The sequence below is a fragment of the Mytilus edulis genome, chromosome 6 (genome assembly GCF_963676685.1).
Source record: "Mytilus edulis chromosome 6, xbMytEdul2.2, whole genome shotgun sequence".
Taxonomy (NCBI): Eukaryota; Metazoa; Mollusca; class Bivalvia; order Mytilida; family Mytilidae; genus Mytilus; species Mytilus edulis.
The window spans coordinates 15,554,768-15,576,607 of NC_092349.1; the positions used below are offsets into that span (position 1 = coordinate 15,554,768).

The 21,840-nt window shown below is 34.9% G+C and overlaps 1 protein-coding gene across 1 annotated transcript; it reads left to right on the forward strand.

Moving 5' to 3' along the window:
- The first annotated feature begins 3,194 nt into the window (after window positions 1-3,194).
- LOC139526223 (uncharacterized) lies at window positions 3,195-11,024 on the forward strand. The gene is made up of 4 exons (XM_071321350.1): window positions 3,195-3,380; window positions 3,599-4,584; window positions 4,832-10,736; window positions 10,955-11,024. The coding sequence occupies exons 2-3, from the start codon at window positions 3,882-3,884 to the stop codon at window positions 10,447-10,449; spliced, it is 6,321 nt and encodes a 2,106-aa protein (XP_071177451.1). The 5' UTR covers window positions 3,195-3,380; window positions 3,599-3,881; the 3' UTR covers window positions 10,450-10,736; window positions 10,955-11,024.
- The last annotated feature ends 10,816 nt before the right edge of the window (window positions 11,025-21,840 follow it).

Sequence of the window (21,840 nt, forward strand, 5' to 3'; positions counted from 1 at the left end):
AGATTTTAACAGATTTGCTCATTAAAAACGATCCGATTAAAGCTCAAATATGAAAAATCGACCGAATATGCCAAAAAATGTCACTTTTCAGATGGTTTTTGGTAAAAATGAAAGTGTTCATCCTCAACCTTTATATATGTTATGTATATCATAAAATACAACTTACATTTCAATATTAAGGATGAACACGAATGCGGCCACTTTCGTTTTACACAAAAACCGTCTAAAATTTAACTAAAATGCTAGAATTATGAGGATTTCAGTAATTTATCATGACTTAATGTCAAAAACAGCCCATATTTATGTAGCAGAAGCATTCTACTGTCCAAAAAATATCTAAAGGTTTACATTTTAACAATTTCGTAAAACTGCTATATTTTGGGGCCAAAAAAGGGTCTTACTGAACCTACTCCTTTTTACTTTATCTTAAAATTCTTGCCCAGTTATTTTTTTTACATTTAATGTCATCCTGCTTACTATTTCATGCATAAAACATAAAGAAATAATTTTTGGCATATCAAAAATGTAATGTCTAACACAGTCCACACCAGGGACAACAAATATCAAATGTCCCCGGAACATCGTTAATATTTTTAATACTTCTATTCTCATTATTAAACTTATCATTGAAAACAAAATATGATAAATCAGTTCAGTGTTTACACTCTTCCAACACACATTTCTTCGTTATATTGTTTTATGGTTAAATTGGTCCTATAACGTACGTGTCAAAATAATTCGATCGGTGTTTGCTTAAGGATGATAGGGGAATAGAGAATAGGTAACCAACTTGACGTCAATTAGATGATCTTGGTTTTTTTTTATTTTTCCTCAGAAATTCGGAATACTCTGGTTTTATCAATGTTGTGCCATAAACAATTTTTCACGCTAAAATCTACTTTTGTTTTGAAATTCATAACTTTATTACACATATTTTTAAAAGATAAAATTGAGAATGGAAATGGGGAATGTGTCAAAGAGACAACAACCCGACCATAGAAAAAACAACAGCAGAAGGTCACTAACAGGTCTTCAATGTAGCGAGACATTCCCGCACCCGGAGGCGTCCTTCAGCTGGCCCATAAACAAATATATACTAGTTCAGTGATAATGAACGCCATACTAATTTCCGAATTGTACACAAGAAACTAAAATTAAAAAAATACAAGACTAACAAAGGCCAGAGGCTCCTGACTTGGGACGAGCCGGTTTGTGTCATTATTAAATCAAGGACGGGATGCTTTATACTGCTTCAATCCTACGTACATAGTAGACATCTTTGTCAATTCAAATTTAATTTATTAGTTGTGGAAAAACATATCTCTGGTAGCCTAATTAATAGTTTGTTCTTATGTGGAACTCTTGAACCACTAACCAATGTTAAGGTTGGGCCAAGTGCAAATAAACTAGTTTAACCCTGCCTCATTCTGTATGTGCTTATCCCAAGTTAGGACCCTATAATTGTCATTTCTTGCTGTTTATCATATTTGTTTACCTTTCATTGTTCTTTTTGTATATAAATCAGTATATAAATTGAATAGTTTTACAATTGTCAATTCGACGCTTTCTGTAGTTCCCTTTTCGGTATGGCTTTTGCTCATTGTTAATGGCCTTACGACGACATATACAAGTAGGTGGTCGAGTGGTCTAGCGCTTCGGTTAAAAATGCAATGCGATTGGTGCCACGATATATCAGTAGCATGAGTTCGAATCTCTGCGAAGGAAGAACAAAAAATTAGCTATCGCAAATTTACAGATCTACTAAGTTAGGCTGATGTTAAGACGTATCATATATATGTTCTGAATGATAAAAAAATGTAAATCAACCCTCTGGACACTGCATGCGTCAAAAGCGCTTTTCTAAATTTACTTTCATCAGGAACGCTAACAGCCGACCATTTGAATGCCATGAATATATAGCGGAAACGGTTGAAAAGTTAAAAAAAAAAAAAAACACCGTTAATGTCCAAGTTATTTGAAACATTAGTTCTTTTTTAATTTTAGAATATTTGTTTAAAGGTTATGTCAGTTACAACGCATTGACAAGTGATCTTTTTTAATTGGTGATTCTTGTATGATTATCAATGGAATTGCCCCGTAAAGATAAAAAAAAATAAGATAATTATCTGAACCATGGATATAATTTGATATCCTCGATAACATCAGGAATAGAAAATTCTTTCGAACTTACAATGGAACACAAAATAAACGACAAAACGCCAGAGAGATATAAAAAGCAACTAAAGAAAATTAGGGTAAAGATAAAAACAGTGGGATGGGACAATTATCGTTTGGAATATAGACGGAATAACATACCATTGCCAAAATAATGCAAATCATGTAACATCTTTTTCGCCACCATCGCCTCTTCTCGTGTCAAAATATTTCATCAGCTCAAAACATATTTGATGTTTATTCCATAATATATAATCAACTCTACAATAAAGTTGTCAACAAAAATGTCCTAAAAAAATTGACATGTCAGTCAAAACTATATATATATGACTAACTTTGAAATTTAATCTATTAAAAGACTACAGGCATACCATTTATATAATATTCCTACAAGATTTATCAATGACGGGAAATTTTGGCAAAACCAATAACCTACATTGGGAATCTGTCAATTACGACTCGAATAGTACCAAAAGAATTGAAACTAATTTATCGTACCACTTTCAATATGGTGTTCGTAGCTCTTATTTAACTGATCTTTGTCTTATCTATTTATTTGATCACATTAAATAACCAACTTGAATAAATTTATTTACAGAATTTTGACAATGATAGTCTTACAAAATTTATGTGACGCAGTTGTCCATCGAGAGATAATAACGTTTTATAGGCAATAATTATTTTCGTTTACAAAAAAGGGAAAGGCACAAATTTAAAGAAGAACACAAACAAGAAATAGATTTCAGATAAAACATTATTTGTAACAAATATGGATAAATGTTTATCGCATGCATATAATACAACAAGTTGTGTCAGCTTTGTCCCTGATTTCTAGCGCTTATAGTTTTTTTATAAGTAAATTTAATATATGTGTTAGTCTTTACAGAACGGAATGTACATATCGCCTAAACATATTTTACATTAGATTTTAGTAATTCTATGTAACATACACGTCAACTACAATATTTATCAGATTATTATATGTTTGTCCTCAATTTCATGAAGTGTTTATATTCTGGATCACATACGCAACTATATTTACTATAAAGTTTATTGGATTGAATTTTCAGACATTCATATTTCCGGAAATAATCTGGACTTATCCGTATTTTCACTACCGTTTACTTTCTTTTCCTCACCTGTCTATTGCAAATGGATGCCACGACAAATCTGCTCCTGTGGATATTGTGACAAATCACCGTCAAGTACGTTTTAAATCGATTATAAACTGTTAAATATATATACCGTTAATTCCGTTAACTTGAATTCCACGTTTATTCAACAAATACGAACTGTAATTGTTTATTTCTATGAATTGACCTGAGAATTCTACTTTCGTTTTTGACTTGATATTATTACTGCATTGAACATTCATATATTTCTTTCGTACATATTGTAAATATTGTATTTTTATTTCTTTCAGTTTACCAAACAATACACACTCTGTAAAACTCCTGTACCATTTCTGGTGGAATTATAATCTACAATCTTCACACACAAGTTGTTATTCTTTATAATTTGCCGAGATTGCGATACAGTCCCATGGTTATACTAGCTGAGTCAGGCTCAGCATAGTAAATTGACGACAACCTGTCTTTACATATCCAGACAAGGAACGACAACATAACAACGTTCATACCTTTACACTGTCAGTGGACTACATAACTTGTGTGTACTAGGCAGCAACCCAACAACGTTGAGTCAACATGGATCCCAGTCATGTGGAACAACAAGAAGAGATACAGCCCCCAGAGGGAAATGTCCCAGATCTAGAACTATTACAAAATCCGTCTAATACCACACATTTAGATGAAAATTCCGAGACTAGGCGAGTACGGGATCTCACCGAAAAAGGTAAAGGAGCCTACACAGAAAGACGTAACAAGTTCTGTGAGGAATTAGAGGTCCTTTGGTCAGATATAACGACCCAGTTATCGGAAATCACCACACCTCCCAATGAACTTCAGCAAGTCTTAACAGCCCAGGACAATCTTGTAAAAGCCTGTACAAATTATCGTAGGCTCACAGACGAATATCTGGACTTTCTAAAAAGGACCAGAACGTTGGACAGTCAAAAAGACATAGACGCATGTAACCTTACATTGGATCTCCGTCTGTCCAAAGTGGAACTGGCTATGGACTCTTTACACGAGCATCGCCTTGCCCTCACTAAGGCTAAATCAACTAAAACAAGGACCTCAGGGTCAAAAGGTAAGAAAACCTCACGCAGTGGTAGCTCTAACGTGTCAGACATGTCAAGCCTAGCACGGAGAAAGCGTGCCAAGGCAGAGGCTGCCAAGTCTAAAATAGCCTTTGTAGAAAAACACGCCCTTATCCTACAACAAGAAGCAATGTTAGAGGAACAAGCCCTGTCCAGACAAATTGAAATGGAACAAGAAGTCGCTCAACGTAAGGCTAAAATGCAACAAGAAGCCGCACGAGTAAGCCGGGAAAAGGTCGAGCTTAAATATATATGTTATATTTGTTATTCTCGTGGGATTTTGTCTATATGTGTTACATTTTAGTGTTATGTCGTTGTTCTCCTCTTATATTTAATGCGTTTCCCTCGGTTTTAGTTTGTTATCCCGATTTTGTTTTTTGTCCATGGATTTATGAGTTTTGAACAGCGGTATACTACTGTTGCCTTTATTTAAAGCCAAATTTAACCTTCTTGAAGCACAGAGAGAAGCTGCAGCCGCAGAAGCCGAGGCTCGTATCCTGGAATACGATGATAGCCAAGCGTTTAGCGATCTCCCTAACGAAAAGGAAGACCCGCTCCAGCGTGTGCAAGATTTTGTCAATAAACTTCCTGTATCAACTGTTGTAAAGGAAGTAACAGGTCCTCAAAAGAAAAAGAAAATTCCTGATAAGATCGAGTTGAGTCACGAAGCACCAGCGTTCGTGCCATCCGTGGCATTGAACTTGCTGTCACAGACATCTGCTGTCTTGCCTTCCGATACTAAGTCACCGGAAGTTACCTTAATCCCAGATCTGGGATTAGTAACCGGCATACAAAAACTAGGCCTTTCAGATGAGAGCCCTACTGAACACCAAAAACAGGGTGTTAAAGAAGTGATCCCTGTCTTACGCACAAAACAAGACTTTATAGAAGAGATCCCTGTTTCACACCAAAAACAAGGCGTAATAGAAGAGATCCCTGTTGCACACCAGCAACAAATCAACCTCACATCGGAGATAACTAGATTCCTCTTACGTAAGGACCTGCTTTTCTCCCGGTTAACAAGCTTTAACGATCGGGCAGAATCCTTCCATACTTGGAAAGCAAGCTTCAAGAACGTGACTGACGAGTTACAAGTCTCTGACTCAGAACAGATCGATTTACTGATCAAGTGGCTCGGTCCAGAGTCCGCTAAACATGCCATTAGCATAAGAGCGTCGAACGCCAATAATCCTACCGTAGGTATACAGAGATTATGGAAGAGGCTTGACGAGCGGTATGGTGCTCCAGAAATGTTGGAAGCCTCTCTCATGAATAAACTTGCCAAATTCCCAACCTTAACGAATAAGGACAACGCACGTCTCTACGAACTGTCTGACATTCTATCTGAAATAGAATATCACAAGGAAAATCCCAAGCTGGGATGTTTGCTAGCATATTTTGACTCCTCGTCCGGGATAAATCCTATTGTTGAAAAATTACCGTACGGACTCCAAGAAAAGTGGACCACAAGGGCTACAAGATACAAGTCCAAATATGAAGTTGCCTTTCCACCTTTCACAGAATTCTCTGCCTTCATCAGGGAAATAAGCAAAACAAAGAACGATCCTGGGTTCATCTTTGGGTCAAAAGCCACACTAAATGCAAAAGGTGCTGCGCCAAGGTCTACGCCTTACCCTAAGACTAAAGTTGGTGCTCATAAAACAGCAGTTGAGCAGCAATCTGGAGACGCCAGCAAACAAGGTCTTTGTATTCTTCACAAAACAAAGCATTCCTTAAATGAATGTCGAGCGTTCCGAGCCAAGTCAATAGAGGAGCGCAAAGGTCTTTTAAAAGAAAACAATGTATGTTACAAGTGTTGTGATTCTACCACACATAGGAGCCGGGAATGCAATGCAAGCATAAGTTGTAAAGAATGTGGAAGTAAACAACACACTACCGCACTTCACATCACTAGACCACAGCAACCTGCAAGTTCACAGTCTAGCTCGCCTAAGCAACCCTACGGCGGGGAGCCTATAGAATCGGCTGAAACTAAGGCAACCTCAGTTAACTCTACCTGTACTGAGATCTGCAAAGATACATATAGTGGAAAATCGTGTGCTAAAATACTTCCTGTGAATGTTTATCACAAAGATAACCAGTACACAGTTATTCGCATGTACGCCATCATTGATGACCAGAGCAACCGGTCACTAGCATCGCCCGAATTCTTTAATCTTTTCGACATCAAAGATAAACCGGAGAACTATACTTTATCAACGTGCTCCGGCAAAGTAGTCACTTCCGGGAAAAGAGGAAGAGGTTTCATCATGGAATCAATCAATGGTAATGGCAAGTTTGACCTTCCTGTACTGATTGAATGTGATCATATTCCAAATAATAGGGACGAAATTCCTACTCCTGAAGTAACAATGTATCACCCTCATTTAAAAGAACTTAGGGATAGCATTCCACCTATAGAGGAAAATTGCCAAATTCTTCTCTTAATTGGCAGAGACCTTATAGAGGCACACCATGTCCTCGACCAGCGCATAGGACCACCCAGAACTCCATATGCACAACAATTGAAATTTGGTTGGGTAGTGATAGGAGAAACCTGCATTAACAAGCAGCATGTTCCTTTTGAGTTAAATGTTAAAATAACCAACATTTTACCTACAGGACAACCTTCAACCTTTCAACCATGCACAAGCAAGTTTGACATCCGGGAAAATTACACAGACCCTGTAACGAAAGATTTACAATCGCCACTCTTTGAAAAAACAAGGAACGATGATAAACCTGGACAGTCATATGAAGACAAAATGTTCATGAGGCAGATGGACAACGAATTTGTGAGAGACTCGGATGGAAGTTGGGTAGCACCGTTGCCGTTCCGAGTGCCAAGACAGCCATTGCCAAGCAACAGACAACAAGCTCTTCATCGTGCTAATATGTTAGACACCAGTCTGAATAGAAACCCAGTTAAGCGGGAACACTTTCTTACATTTATGAGTAAGATCCTAGACAATAATCATGCAGAGCTCGCTCCACCATTGCATGAACATGAGGAGTGCTGGTATTTGCCATTGTTTGGTGTTTACCATCCGAAGAAACCCGATCAGATAAGAGGTGTGTTTGATTCTTCCGCCAAATGTAACGGAGTTTCACTTAACAGCGTCCTGCTTACAGGTCCAGACTTGACCAATGATCTCTTGGGAGTACTGCTGCGTTTCAGGAAAGAAATGGTCGCAGTAACTGCAGACGTTCAACATATGTTTCACTGCTTTGTTGTCAGAAAAGACCACCGAAATTACCTGAGATTTTTATGGCATAAAGACAATGACCTACAGGAGAACCTTGTCGAATACCGCATGAGAGTTCATGTTTTCGGAAATAGTCCGTCACCTGCCGTTGCTACGCTTGGACTCCGAAAAGCAGCTCAAGCATCAGAACAAGAGTTTGGCAGTCACGTGACTAGCTTTGTTACGAGAGACTTTTATGTCGACGACGGTCTAACGTCATGTCCTACTAAAGAGGAAGCTGTTAAGCTCATGAAGGACACACAGCAAGCATTAGCAAAATATGGAAACTTACGTCTTCACAAGTTTGCCTCTAATTGTGCGGAAGTTATGTCTGCATTTCATGCCAGTGATTTGGCTTCAAATCTTAAAGATCTAGACTTAGAATGCGACAGCAAACCCCTACAACGTAGTCTTGGTCTCAGCTGGGACGTAAACACTGATAACTTCTTATTTCAATTATCATCAGAAAATAAACCGATCACTCGGAGAGGAATTTTATCAACGATAAACAGTCTCTACGATCCTCTGGGATTTTTGGCTCCGGTGATTATACAAGGGAAACTCCTATTAAGGAAAATAGTATCAGAAACCGTCGATTGGGACCAACCTCTCACTGATGAGACAGCAGATGAGTGGAAATCTTGGAGAGATACTCTAATTGCAATCGAAACATTGCGCATTCCACGTACCTACGTGCCGTATCTCAGCAAACCCACCACAAAGGAGTTACATGTCTTCTCTGATGCATCAGAAAAAGCCATAGCAGCTGTTGCATATCTACGCACGACCGACAGTAGTGGTGAACCAAACATAGGATTCATTCTTGGGAAAGCTAAAGTTGCACCAACAAGTGGTCATACTATTCCACGCCTTGAACTATCTGCTGCAGTATTAGCAGTCGAGATAACACAGACCATCATGGATAATTTAGATTTACATATAGACACCGTAAAATTCTACACAGACAGTAAAGTAGTCCTAGGTTACATCAGTAACGAGACAAGAAGGTTCTTCATCTATGTCGCCAATCGAGTAGAGAAAATAAGAAAATTTAGCTCTCCAAGTCAATGGAATTATGTATCAACTAACCGTAATCCCGCAGACTCGGGAACAAGGTCCGTACCAGCCCATGCAATTCACAGCAGCGAATGGTTACTGGGACCAAAACAACTTCTTTCCTCAGAACAGAAAAATTCTGAAGACATATACCAGCTAATAGAACCAGAAGAAGATGGAGAAATCCGTGCAACTGTTAATGTTGCAAAAACATTTTCCACACCTGAGCATAAGGGTATCGGAACTGATAGATTCAATCGATTCTCAAACTGGACATCACTTGTGCGAGCGATAGCCTTTTTGGAACGTTTCTCCCGTTTACACGGGTCAAAACAGACAGCACCAGTGACTTCTCTGGAAGGCTTTTCGAATGCCGAAAATTTCATCTTAATATCTGCTCAATATGAAGTTTACGGAGATGAAATAGATTGCAGTAAACGTCGGGAACAAATTCATAAGCGGAGTCCGATAGCTAACCTTAATCCGTTTTTGGACGAACGAGGACTTTTACGAGTAGGAGGCCGTATCGCCAAATCTGACTTAAACCTCCGTGAAAAGAAACCATTGATCGTCCCTGGACGCCATCATATAGCGACATTATTAGTTCGACACTACCACAACAAGATAAAACATCAAGGTCGCCATTTCACAGATGGAGCGATTCGATCCGCAGGATTTTGGATCGTAGGAGCAAAACGCTTGATCTCATCTATTATTCACAAATGTGTGACATGCCGCAAACTCAGAGGAAAAACCGAGTATCAAATTATGTCTGATTTGCCAGAGGACCGTCTTGAACCTTCACCTCCGTTTACTAACGTTGGAATAGACACTTTTGGACCCTGGACAATTGTTTCACGTAAAACACGTGGTGGATACGCCAACTCAAAGCGTTGGGCAATTTTATTCACATGCTTAGTGACAAGAGCTATTCACATCGAATTAATCGAGGAAATGAGTTCTTCAGCCTTCATAAACGCTGTCAGGAGATTCACCGCTATAAGAGGCCAAGTTAAGATTTTCCGATCTGACCGTGGAACGAACTTTATCGGCGCAATCGACGATTTAAAGATTGACTCAATCAACGTTGAAGATGGACCCTTCAATAACTTTCTGTACAATTCTGGTACAACTTGGATCTTCAATCCGCCGCATTCGTCCCACATGGGTGGAGCCTGGGAAAGAATGATTGGTATCACTAGGAGAATTCTTGATTCTATGCTTCTTAACGCAGCCGGAAGAAGCCTAACACATGACGTGCTCAACACACTAATGGCAGAAGTTTCAGCAATAGTGAACTCTAGACCTCTGGTACCGGTATCAACAGATCCAGAGAATCCGTTAATATTAACTCCGGCTATGTTATTGACGCAGAAAACCGACTACATTTTCACTTCAGACCATCTTGGGGAATTCGACAAACGAGATCTCTGTCTTGCCGAATGGAGACGAGTACAGGCTCTAGCCAGTGTTTTCTGGTCCCGTTGGAGGAAGGAGTACCTGCCGTTACTACAACAACGACGAAAATGGACCGAAGATCGCCGTGATCTCATCGAAGGAGACGTCATTCTTCTAAAGGACAAAAACATTTGCCGTACCCAATGGCCCGTTGGAATTATAGTGAACTCATTTAAAAGTTCAGACGAACATGTCCGAAAAGCAGAAGTGCGAGTAATCGTTAATGGAAAAGCCACAACCTACACACGCCCTATCGTGGACATGATTCTTCTCATAGAGAACACACCTGTGTAATTATATGTATATATTTTGGATTAATATAGTGACATTCACATTTGGAATTATACTTTCTGGAATAGTGATATCAGGTAGATTTCAGACGGGGAGTATTCTGGATCACATACGCAACTATATTTACTGTAAAGTTTATTGGATTGAATTTTCAGACATTCATATTTCCGGAAATAATCTGGACTTATCCGTATTTTCACTACCGTTTACTTTCTTTTCCTCACCTGTCTATTGCAAATGGATGCCACGACAAATCTGCTCCTGTGGATATTGTGACAAATCACCGTCAAGTACGTTTTAAATCGATTATAAACTGTTAAATATATATACCGTTAATTCCGTTAACTTGAATTCCACGTTTATTCAACAAATACGAACTGTAATTGTTTATTTCTATGAATTGACCTGAGAATTCTACTTTCGTTTTTGACTTGATATTATTACTGCATTGAACATTCATATATTTCTTTCGTACATATTGTAAATATTGTATTTTTATTTCTTTCAGTTTACCAAACAATACACACTCTGTAAAACTCCTGTACCATTTCTGGTGGAATTATAATCTACAATCTTCACACACAAGTTGTTATTCTTTATAATTTGCCGAGATTGCGATACAGTCCCATGGTTATACTAGCTGAGTCAGGCTCAGCATAGTTTATATTTCAACAGATAAGAGAGACATGGTGAAGGTCAATTATACACGTTAGAATTTGTAAATTATCACGAATTTAACAGGGCTCTTCTCTTCGTTTCAAATCTGCGTTTTAGTTTTCTATTTTAAGCCTGATTTATTTTTCTGGTATATTCGACATGGTGTTTGTTTTTCTCTGCCTACAACCTAACATTCGTTTGGCTTAAATGAAATTTCAATGGAAAATATTAATGATAAAATGTACAAAATTTATAACCAATAAAGAAATTTGAGCGGGAATAACACTTTTCAGATAAATGACCGAGTTATTATCATGTCTCATAATTTGTCCATTACCTCATCATATATTCAAGATTATCATTTTTTTACGACTAGGAAAGAATTTAAATAGTTTAAAAGGCCAAAGTACGAAGTTGAAAAGTATTGAGGACCCAAAAATCCTACACCTATACTTCATAATTTTTTTTAACAAGATCTAGTTCGAGTATTAAATCTAGAATACAAATATTTTGGCGCTTGCAAATTATATATTGTAACAGGGTTCTTGGACAGAATGAAAGGATTCGTCAAGTTTAAGATGTTTTATTCATACGACATAAATAAATTAAGCACGAAAGTACACAAATAACAAAACGTAAATACATAGACAGTACAGTGTACAAAGGGATATAACTCTAAATCATAAAACGGAAAGTACATGTATAAAATACGATAAACTAGCTTTTTTTTTCTTTAAGAATACAACCAATACTATTTAAGTGTATATATTATAACTATATGAATTCAATCAAACTCAATTATAAACCAAGTCAGGATTAATTACTACATATGTCCAATTATATTATGCTACTCATTCATAGATTTATGAATGAACTATAATTTCTTACTATAATGTTTACATGTAATAATTGACATACAGGTAACTACTATTCACTAGACACAAACACTACATAGACTGAACTAAAATTAAATAGACAAACACAGACAATACAGTAAACTAAAAATACATGTTACACTGATCTTACCATGTATATGGTACAAAGGTCTATCTCCTGTTTGAAAACATCACCAGATTAATATAATATGAAGATATTCTGGTCCTGTTAACATACAAATATAACCTACATAAGTCTAATGAACTAACTATTTCAGCATAGCATTTATATAAACAATAAGTACAATGTTCAGCAGACATTACTTTGGACCTTTTATAATAATAAAATAACTGTTCCAATACATGTATCATTAATATATCTATGATATATTATTTCTCTGAGTTCAAGGAAATACTTCTTTAAAATAAAATATCTATCATTCATGCACAATCATTCTGACTTATTCAAAATACATTTTCTCTCAGTTTCAAACTAAAGGAATACTGTGCAAATATTAAAGACTTGGAAATATTAGTAACTAACCTGATTAATATGGAATAAGTATCCAAAATATTTAACTATATAACTGTTTCAAATATAGCTGCTATATGTAAAGCTCTCAAGGTATATCAAAAAGAGTGGCAAAAACTATGAGCTCAATGACTGTGACCAATAGAAGACAAGATAATATGACACATGACTGACTGACTAATGAACCAGAGTAGAACTGTACTAATCTAAGAAAAATATAAGAGAATAGAAGATTTGATGAACTCTTAATAAACATATAATAACACTACTAATTATTATTAATTATTCTAAAGAAAATAAACATTAATGCTAAGCACTCTACCACAATATACGTGTTGTTTGATGCTGTATATCATATTTGATTTCCTTTAGTGATTTCTACATATATCTCTCCGTTATTTTTTGCTTGAATTGTTTAAAATGAGTCATGTCGTGGTCTTTAAAAAGAGCTTGTGATGATGTTTTTTCGTCCATTGTTGAAAGCCGTATGGTGATCTACAGTACTGTTGCTTACTTCTACCTTTCAACTTACAAATCCAGAACAAAGGACCATTTCAAATCCCCATAATTACATGTCTTGAATGTTTTGTGGTGTGTGATACTATCATTTGCTGTCTAACATCGACGGCAGTAATCACTCTTTCTGTTTGCCTGTTCTATCTTTACATTGTCATCACATTGATGTTAATTCAAATTGCATCAACCAATCTGAACACTCTTAATGTTCCGTGTATGTATCTATAAAATGAATGTTTCTTTCGATTTGGACATTAATTCAAATATTTTCCAGACAAACTCAATAAGACTTATATCGAGCGTCACTGATGAGTCTTTTGTAGAAGAAACGCGCATTAGGCGTAACAAACTATAGTGATCCTGTAATTTTTATGATTTAAAGGTTTAATAAAAAAAAAAAAATTAAAAGTTCTTGTGAACTCAGAATCTTAATAAAATTGGCATATGCTTAGATTGGTTTGATCATTTGCATTATCCCTTTCATGGGATAATAAGGACAACATGGCATAATTGTTAAAATTGAAATTGTTTTGAAGGTTAGCATTAAACAAATATGGAAAGATGTGTATTGATTCTCGGAATCGAAAATTGTTTGCATCGTGTTAGAACATTGATCAGTTTAGTTTTGAGATATACTTCATGAACGCAAAATCTGTTAAGTGTATGAAGGAACACATGTTTGTATAGTTGTTGTGCCTCAAATATTAAGGGTAGATGTGCATATTGGTGTTTGGTGAAAATTAGAAAAGATGTGGTGTGAGTGCCAATGAGACAACTATCCATCCAAATAACAATTTATAAAAGTAAACCTTTCATATATTTATTCTAAAACTAGATGTTGACATGCATAGGTTATGTTTTCCTCGTATAACTTATAATGGCATGATACATAACCACTTAAGGGAAGAATTGAGCTTGATTTTCATATCATAAATACATAATATTTCGATCAGTTTATTTGAGATACGGAGCTAAAATGTTAGTACCTCCTAGTCATCCTTTGTTATTTTTTGTTCGATCGTTGTGATTTTTGCTTAGTTTGTTCTGGCTTATTTTAACAACGGACTAGAACATATTTAAACTAAAATTTTACGGTGCGTATTGCTGTGTTTTTGTTTATTCGACATTGGCTAGAGGTATATAGGGGTAGGGGAGATAGGGGTTGACATCTCACAAAATATGTTGAAACCCGCCACAGTGGTACGCATGCTCAAAGTCAGGAATCTCTAGTCTTATGAGGTTTATTTTTATTTTGGTTCATTTATATTTTTCGGAGTTTAGCGTGACGTTCATTTCAACCCTGGCATCTATAATAGGTTAACAATCTTCCACAACTGTTTTGTTTGCGTTCTTGTTAGATTATTTTGTATGGTTGTATAATGTTGTTTTTTGTGTCAGTTGTGTTGTATGTCTGTGATGTATGTTTTAACCATTTGTTTTTCACTTGTTATGTTGACTTTGTCAGTTTTATTGACTCTCTCTTTTTTTATTTTGCCTTGGAGTTCGATGATTTTGTTACACATTTTAAAAAACTATTCTATATTTCCTGATTATTAAAAGCTGCATTTTCTCAGAAAACAGATTAAGAATCAATTGTATTTTCCCATGGATGAAATTTTTCTCCGCTGAAAGTCACTGAAAAAGAATACATCTTGCTTAGGTGTTTAACTAAAAAAAGAGAAGTTACTTTTAAATATTAAATAAAGGAATTGATTTATTTCTCAAAGAACACTGATTAGGATATACATGTAAGTTTGGAACACTGAAAAATTGGAAACTTTATCAAACTAATGTTCTTAATATTCATTTCACTCTTATCTCTAACCATATTTTTCAGATGACAAAAGTTTCCATATTCCTGTTATTATTTACCATATGGACAATGCAGATAAAAGGTAAAGACAATAATATGAATGTTACCATAATTTCATTTCTTGTAATTTACTTTGCAAACAAAACCATAAGTGTAGACTCCTTGAACTGTGCAGCATGTACAGAGACAATAACAATCAAAACCAAGGAGTAAACAAAGACTCATCAAACCAAAAGACATTGACAAATATTCAAACAAGTCCAGTTGGAATAAGAATGAGGATGCTAAAGAATGTGTCCTCAAGCGCCTCTTAAACTTAATTCCAATTTGAACACATTTTCCCTGATCACTTTTCATTCATAATTTAGTCTTTTAATAACGGTCTTTTCGGAAGTTTTATTAAATAATTTCGAAACATAAATTAAAATAAATCGATAGTAGATTACCGATGGTCTAATTCCGTATGTCCTCGGTTAAGGAGAGACAAATCTAGGTAACGAAAAAAAAACTGAAACTATTCGATGACATTTTCTTCACTTTTCTTTTCGTTTTGATTTGTTTTGTGTATGCAAAGTCCATAGTCTCATAAAAAAAAATTTCGAAACGTAAGATCGTTTGTAGAGTACTGAATTTAGTTTCATTTTGACTTTTGGTTAATCAAGAGTACAACGTTACACGTTTCGTCTACATTAAACTGACCAGTTGCGCTTATTTCAAAGAAATTGGAACAAAACAGCAATGTTATTTATAAAAAAAAATCATGTCGTTGATAATGGATTGTTGTGTACAAGTATTCGTAAGCTACGAACTAATTTAAATTGTCTTCATTTCTCGCAAGTTCTCGTTGTAGCATTTTGGCGATTAGCGAGTTACACCAGTATCCGGTTGCTCATACATTTGTACTTGTATAAGGTAGAAGTAGATTTTCACTTGCTTTTTATTGATGATTTAGTCGAAAAAGATAAGCCTTGTGATTAAAGTCTTTATCTTTTTTTTGCTTTAATGTAAAAATTATTCGATAATTTAAAATTCTTTATAAAAGATATGTTAATTATAAAATAGCAAGACAGCAACCAATTGGCGTAATAATATCAAGAAGAACATTTAGATATTTAGAAACGTTGTATTAATCGATCGTTTAAGAATTAATATTGTTGAAACACATTTCAATGAAACTGCAACCCACATACATGTATACATACTATTCTCAATTTTTATTTTATAAGTATGCTAGCAAGAAACTGTACGGTACATGCAGGTTAATGAAAAGCAACCAAACAACAACACAAAAATGAAAAAGTTATCAACGGCCGAAAGCAGGGATAAGTAGACTAGTGTCCATACTTTCTGGTTGTTTTAATCAACGTCAGTAAAAAAATTGTCAAGTACGTTTGATATTTATATACCTAATGATATCAGGTTTCTTGATACTTTAGTGAAGATCTGGTCGACTTTACCTGTACTTTACACACCAAGACTATATCATGCTACTTTTGTACAATATAGGGTTAAATGTCAAGCTAAAGTGGTTTGATTAGAGCAAAACTTATTAAGAAAATCATTGTATGTAGTGATACAAGTTATCATTTGTATAAAGTCCGATACATGAGACTCGATGATATAATCAGACTTGGTACATGTCAGGTGTGTCACAATTTAGAATAGCATAAAATAAGTCTGCCGAACCACCTCTATTCGCAAGGTAAGTTATAGCAAAAAAAAAACTTATACTGTAACATTACTTATTTTGATGAAGGAGAGAGAGTGTAGAGCGATACCAAACATGCTACCCCTCCCTATTTCTCCAGTTTTAAGTACCTGTTCAGTACAAGGAGTTACAGACCAAAGGTTATAGTGGTAAAACGATGCGTTATATTTGCGACCATTACCATAACAGCTGCGCTCTAAGAACATTACATAAGATGCAGAATAAAACTAAAGGCTATTTGAACGAAGAGAGTTAAATTGACAGAGAACAAGTTCAGTTAATTTTAAAAAGCTTACCGAGGTGATATATAGGAGAGGCTGAATGGGCTTCTTCAATTTATTTTCTTTAAGTTTGTAGGCAATTTTTCTCGTTTCTTTTTACTTTTTACAAAAAAAAGAAGATGTGGTATGATTGCCATTGAGACAATCCTCAACACGAGACCAAATAACACAGAAATTAACAATTATAGGTTGCTATACGGCCTTCGTCAATGTGCAAAGCCCATACCTCATAGTTAGCTATAAAAGACCTCGAATTGATATAAAATTATGTAACCCGAATGATATTTAAGAAAACTAACTATCTAATTAATGTACCGAATAATGAACGATAAACAAATATGTTACACAGGAAAAAACGACACCACTGAGTTCTAGGCTCATGAACTGCTCATTGTTCTCTTTTGTTTATATTCAAGTACCTTATTATTATTTTTTTATTTTTTTGTCCAATTTTTATCTAGACTGTATTAACCTTCTCCGTATTCCGTAAACCCCCATCAAAACAGGTTAAGAATTGATGTTATGCTGTAGTTGTAGAGATGATACCGTTTGCACATTTCTGACATTGGAAATTTTAAAATATATTTCACATAATTAGTGAATTGTTTATAAATCATGCTTGCTGTTCGATGTGATGAAGACCGTTCTTTGACCTAAAATGGTTTACTTTTCCAAATTGTGACTTGTCTCATTGGCACTCATACTACATTTTCTTATATTTATAATATATTATCCAATCATAAATAGGCGTGTCTTTTCTCGTTTTTTTTTCAGATGAAAACGATTATGATTCCTGTTTTATTGTCAATATTTTGCATAGTTCGGATAACTGGTAAGTTTATGGTTTTGAGTCGGGAATATTATATCTTTTGGAATAGCATAACTCCATAGGAACATATTTAACGGTTTCGGTAACCTATTAATAAGAAACTAATATAAAACACACTAAATAAATTAATTCTTTGGTTAGAAGAAACGCCCTCCAAAGATAAAATTAAGAATAGAAATGGGGAATGTATCAAAGAGACAACAAACCGACAATAGAAAAAAAAATAACATCAGAAGGTCACCAACATGTCTTCAATGTAACGAGAAATTCCCGCACCCGGAGGCGTCCTTCAGCTAGCCCCTAAACAAATATATACTAGTTCAGTGATAATGAACGCCATACTAATTTCCAAATTGTACACAAGAAGAAACTAAAATTAAAATAATACAAGATTAACAAAGACCAGAGGCTCCTGACTTGGGATAGGCGCAAAAATGCAGCAGGTTTAAACATGTTTATGAGATCTCAACCTTCCCCCTATACCTCTAGTCAATGTAGAAAATAAACTATTTTATAACCCGTTGGTTGCCTTCGGCTGTTGTTTGCTCTATGGTCGGGTGGTTGTCGCTTTGACATACTCACCATTTCCTTTCTCAATTTTATTATGTATCTACAACAATAATGAAACCTAGTCATACTTTGCCAATATTCAAAGGCCTTCCGGGATAATTTGTTAAGAGGGTTACAAAAATATTGTGTTAAAATTAAATTAAAATATTTGTGTAACTGCGGAACTGATTCATAAAGAAACTGTTTAATGCAGAACCAGTTCAAAGTATTTCATGCCTTTTAAATTGATTTGTCTGTAGTGATAATGCATAAGTTTTCCTCATTATTGGAGGCCGCATGATGACCGGTAAACTTCTACTTCTGTGGTCTACAGTGATGATTCTACTCTTTTTATTGTTGTTATTGCTTTGAATCACAATCCATCGTAGATCTAGACTTAAGAAGAGAGAGATAACATGAAGGGTATTATTTAATGAGAAATGACAATATTATATGAATCTCACCTCTGCATTTTATAAAACATAAAAGTAGTTAAAAACATCTACGTTTTTTATATATATTTTTTTGTGTTGAAACAATTTGGCCTTGTGATTCACTGACAAATCAGTTAAAATTGTAAAAATGCGTATATTGTTGAATGAAATTAAAACTGTTTGTGTTATGATAATTTATTATTGAAATTTTTGAAAATATTATAGATGAAACTTACAATGATAGTTGCAATACTCTACATTTTATGAAGTTAAATTATTTTATTATTTACAAAAAATAACAATAAAATTCAGTCAATATTTATTTCCATTAACCCTGCTATAAGTATTGTACTTTTACATTTGCAGCAGCGCCAACAACAGCTGAATCTATTGAATCATCTTCAGAACCATACGTAAACACCAGTAGTGAACCGACAACATCTATAAATACTATTTATGCATCTACATCAGCGATAAAAATTATAACCGAAGAGAAGAACACAACGTGGACAACAATAAAAGAGACAACAGAACCGACAACCATGACAACTAATACAATGACTTCGATTACAAGTGAAGCTCCAAGCACGATTATCACTGTATCTAACGATACATCTACAATTGATAGTACAACTGCTTCGCAAACATCAGAACCTAATGCCACAACAATACTGACAACGGAACCTTATGTTACAAGAAGTACTTCCTTTACAACGAAGTTTGTTATCCGTTCCACGAAGCACGTGACAACAACACCAAACAATTCAACAAACAAACTTTCATCATGTTTCCCCATAACGTTTTTAAGTATTGTAGTCCTCAATTTTTTCAAACTAGCATATTATTGCATTTGAAATAAACCATAAGTTTACTAGATTGATGTCATCTATTATTTTTTTTTAATTTCTGTTATATGTTTTATTTTCTCCTAAATTTTCAACTGTTTTTATGGTTTGTTTTCATATTGTTCTGTTTCATCACTATCCTACATTACGGGGATGGTTTAGCGCTTATGCATATGTTTAAGCCCGTCGTGTTCTTTGAGTGTCTGTCTTAGCAATTCCCTTGTCTTTCGATGGTTGTCGTTTATTTCTGTATATCATATTTTTTTGTTTATTTTTTCTGTTTTTATTGTTGCTGTTATCGCGTTTGAAGTATTCCACGCATTGTCATGACTTTTCATGTCAAATTGGATACAAGTGGAAAGCTGTCTTATGAGCAATCATACCACTTTGCTCTTCATGAATTTAAGATGTTCTTTTGTTCTAAAAGAATATATAAAAACAAATATTTCATGGGCCGGATTGACTTGACTCGGAACAGACACGAAATTTTATAAACTGAAACCAGTTTTTCGAGGACACAAACTTTCCGCTAACATATACCTGGGTTGAGTTCAATATTGTAGCAGCTACGTAGCTGGTATAAATATCTATGTAACAAATGGTATATAGCTTCAAGTTTGATAGACCAAATATACGTAGCACTAATACGTAGCCGGTACGATATTGAACTAAACCCTGTTGTCTAGTTATAGAGAAATCGGAATTAATACGAAAGGGGCCAAATATACCAGAGGGACATTTAAACTCATAGATCAATAATAAAAGGACAACGCCCGGTTAAAAAAGAACACGAACAGTTACACAATAGTATACATTAAACACAACATCAAAACCTAAGACTAAGCAACTTTTAGCCCACCAAAAAATGGGGATGATCTCAGAAGCCCAAGATTTGTAAGCAGATTCTGCTCCGCATGTTGAACCCGTCAGTTAACCATGTTAGTACAAACCAAATAAATAGTCAAATTCGGTTGGTAAATTTGTTAAAATTAAGGGAACGGAATAGTAGTAATGATAACCAACTCGTGATGGCGACCGTAAAAAAGAATGAAGGGATAAATAATAAAAAATGTCTGCACATTCCGGGACACACAGGACGATAAGAATTAATTGAAAATGAAACGAAAGTCGGTTAATAATTTGAAAGCAAGGTCAAAATGATCTCTTGAGGAGAACATAGATTTCATTCTAGGGAAAATGTCCTATTAACGATAGTGTGGCTTTTAAGCATATTTTAGTTAATCGATTGTTTTATAACATCAATATTCGCACAGGACATGGACATGTATTCATACCCCGTGCAATTAAACAGACGTGCACATCAATTACTGGTAATAAGGGATTGCTTTATTTGTAACCCCTAATAATTAACCATATAATTGTGTCATATTTCTAGTATAATTGATATATAAAATTATATATACCTTTTGTAAAATGCACAAAAGTAAACAGTCATAACCATAATAACCACAGAATTTCTTTCATGATGATGTGAGAATCGTTCTTTGAGGCCAACAACCTTATCTGAAAACTGACGTATTCACAGTTTGCATAGAAAGTTTGCGCATTCTTATCGCAGAAGTCCAAATATTGTATGATATACTTATCGTAAATTTCGAGTCACCATGTTCGCTTACGGTTTGTAGGAACACCATCGTATTGGTAAAAAACACTATTTCTATGTTAAATTCTGCAATTTCAAGCATTAATGGCTTAATAGAGTTGCAGTAATTGCATGTCAAAGCTGTAACTTATCCTGAATTGTGCTGAAAAAATTATCATACCTTTAATACTATATTACAGCGTACTGGTTCCCGATAGATTGATAGTACAAAAACAAGATTTTGATCTGCAAAACAGGCAAAAAGTGCCCGCCTTATATGGTAATTTTTATAAATTTTCTGTTTACAAAACTTTGAATTTTTCGAAAAAACTAAGGATTTTCTTACCCCAGGAGTAGATTACCTTAGCCATATTTGGCACAACTTTTTGGAATTTTGGATCCTCTATGCTCTTCAACTTTGTATTTATTTGGCTTTTTAACTATTTTGATCTGAGCGTCACTGATGAGTCTTATGTAGACGAAACGCGCGTCTGGCGTAAAAAATTATAATCCTGGTACTTTTGATAACTATTTACATATGCTTTTTAATTTATTATACAAAAAAACTTTCAACAAGGGTTCTACAGTGATCCCAAGTCCCCAAGATTTCATTTGATAATAAAACTAGCCATATATTTCCATTTTGACATAAATACAGCTATTCGTAGGAACTATTTGTTTATAATATGTACTATTTTCTTGAATGTTCTTTTCGACGGGGACTTAATTAGTGGTTATATACCTATTGGTTT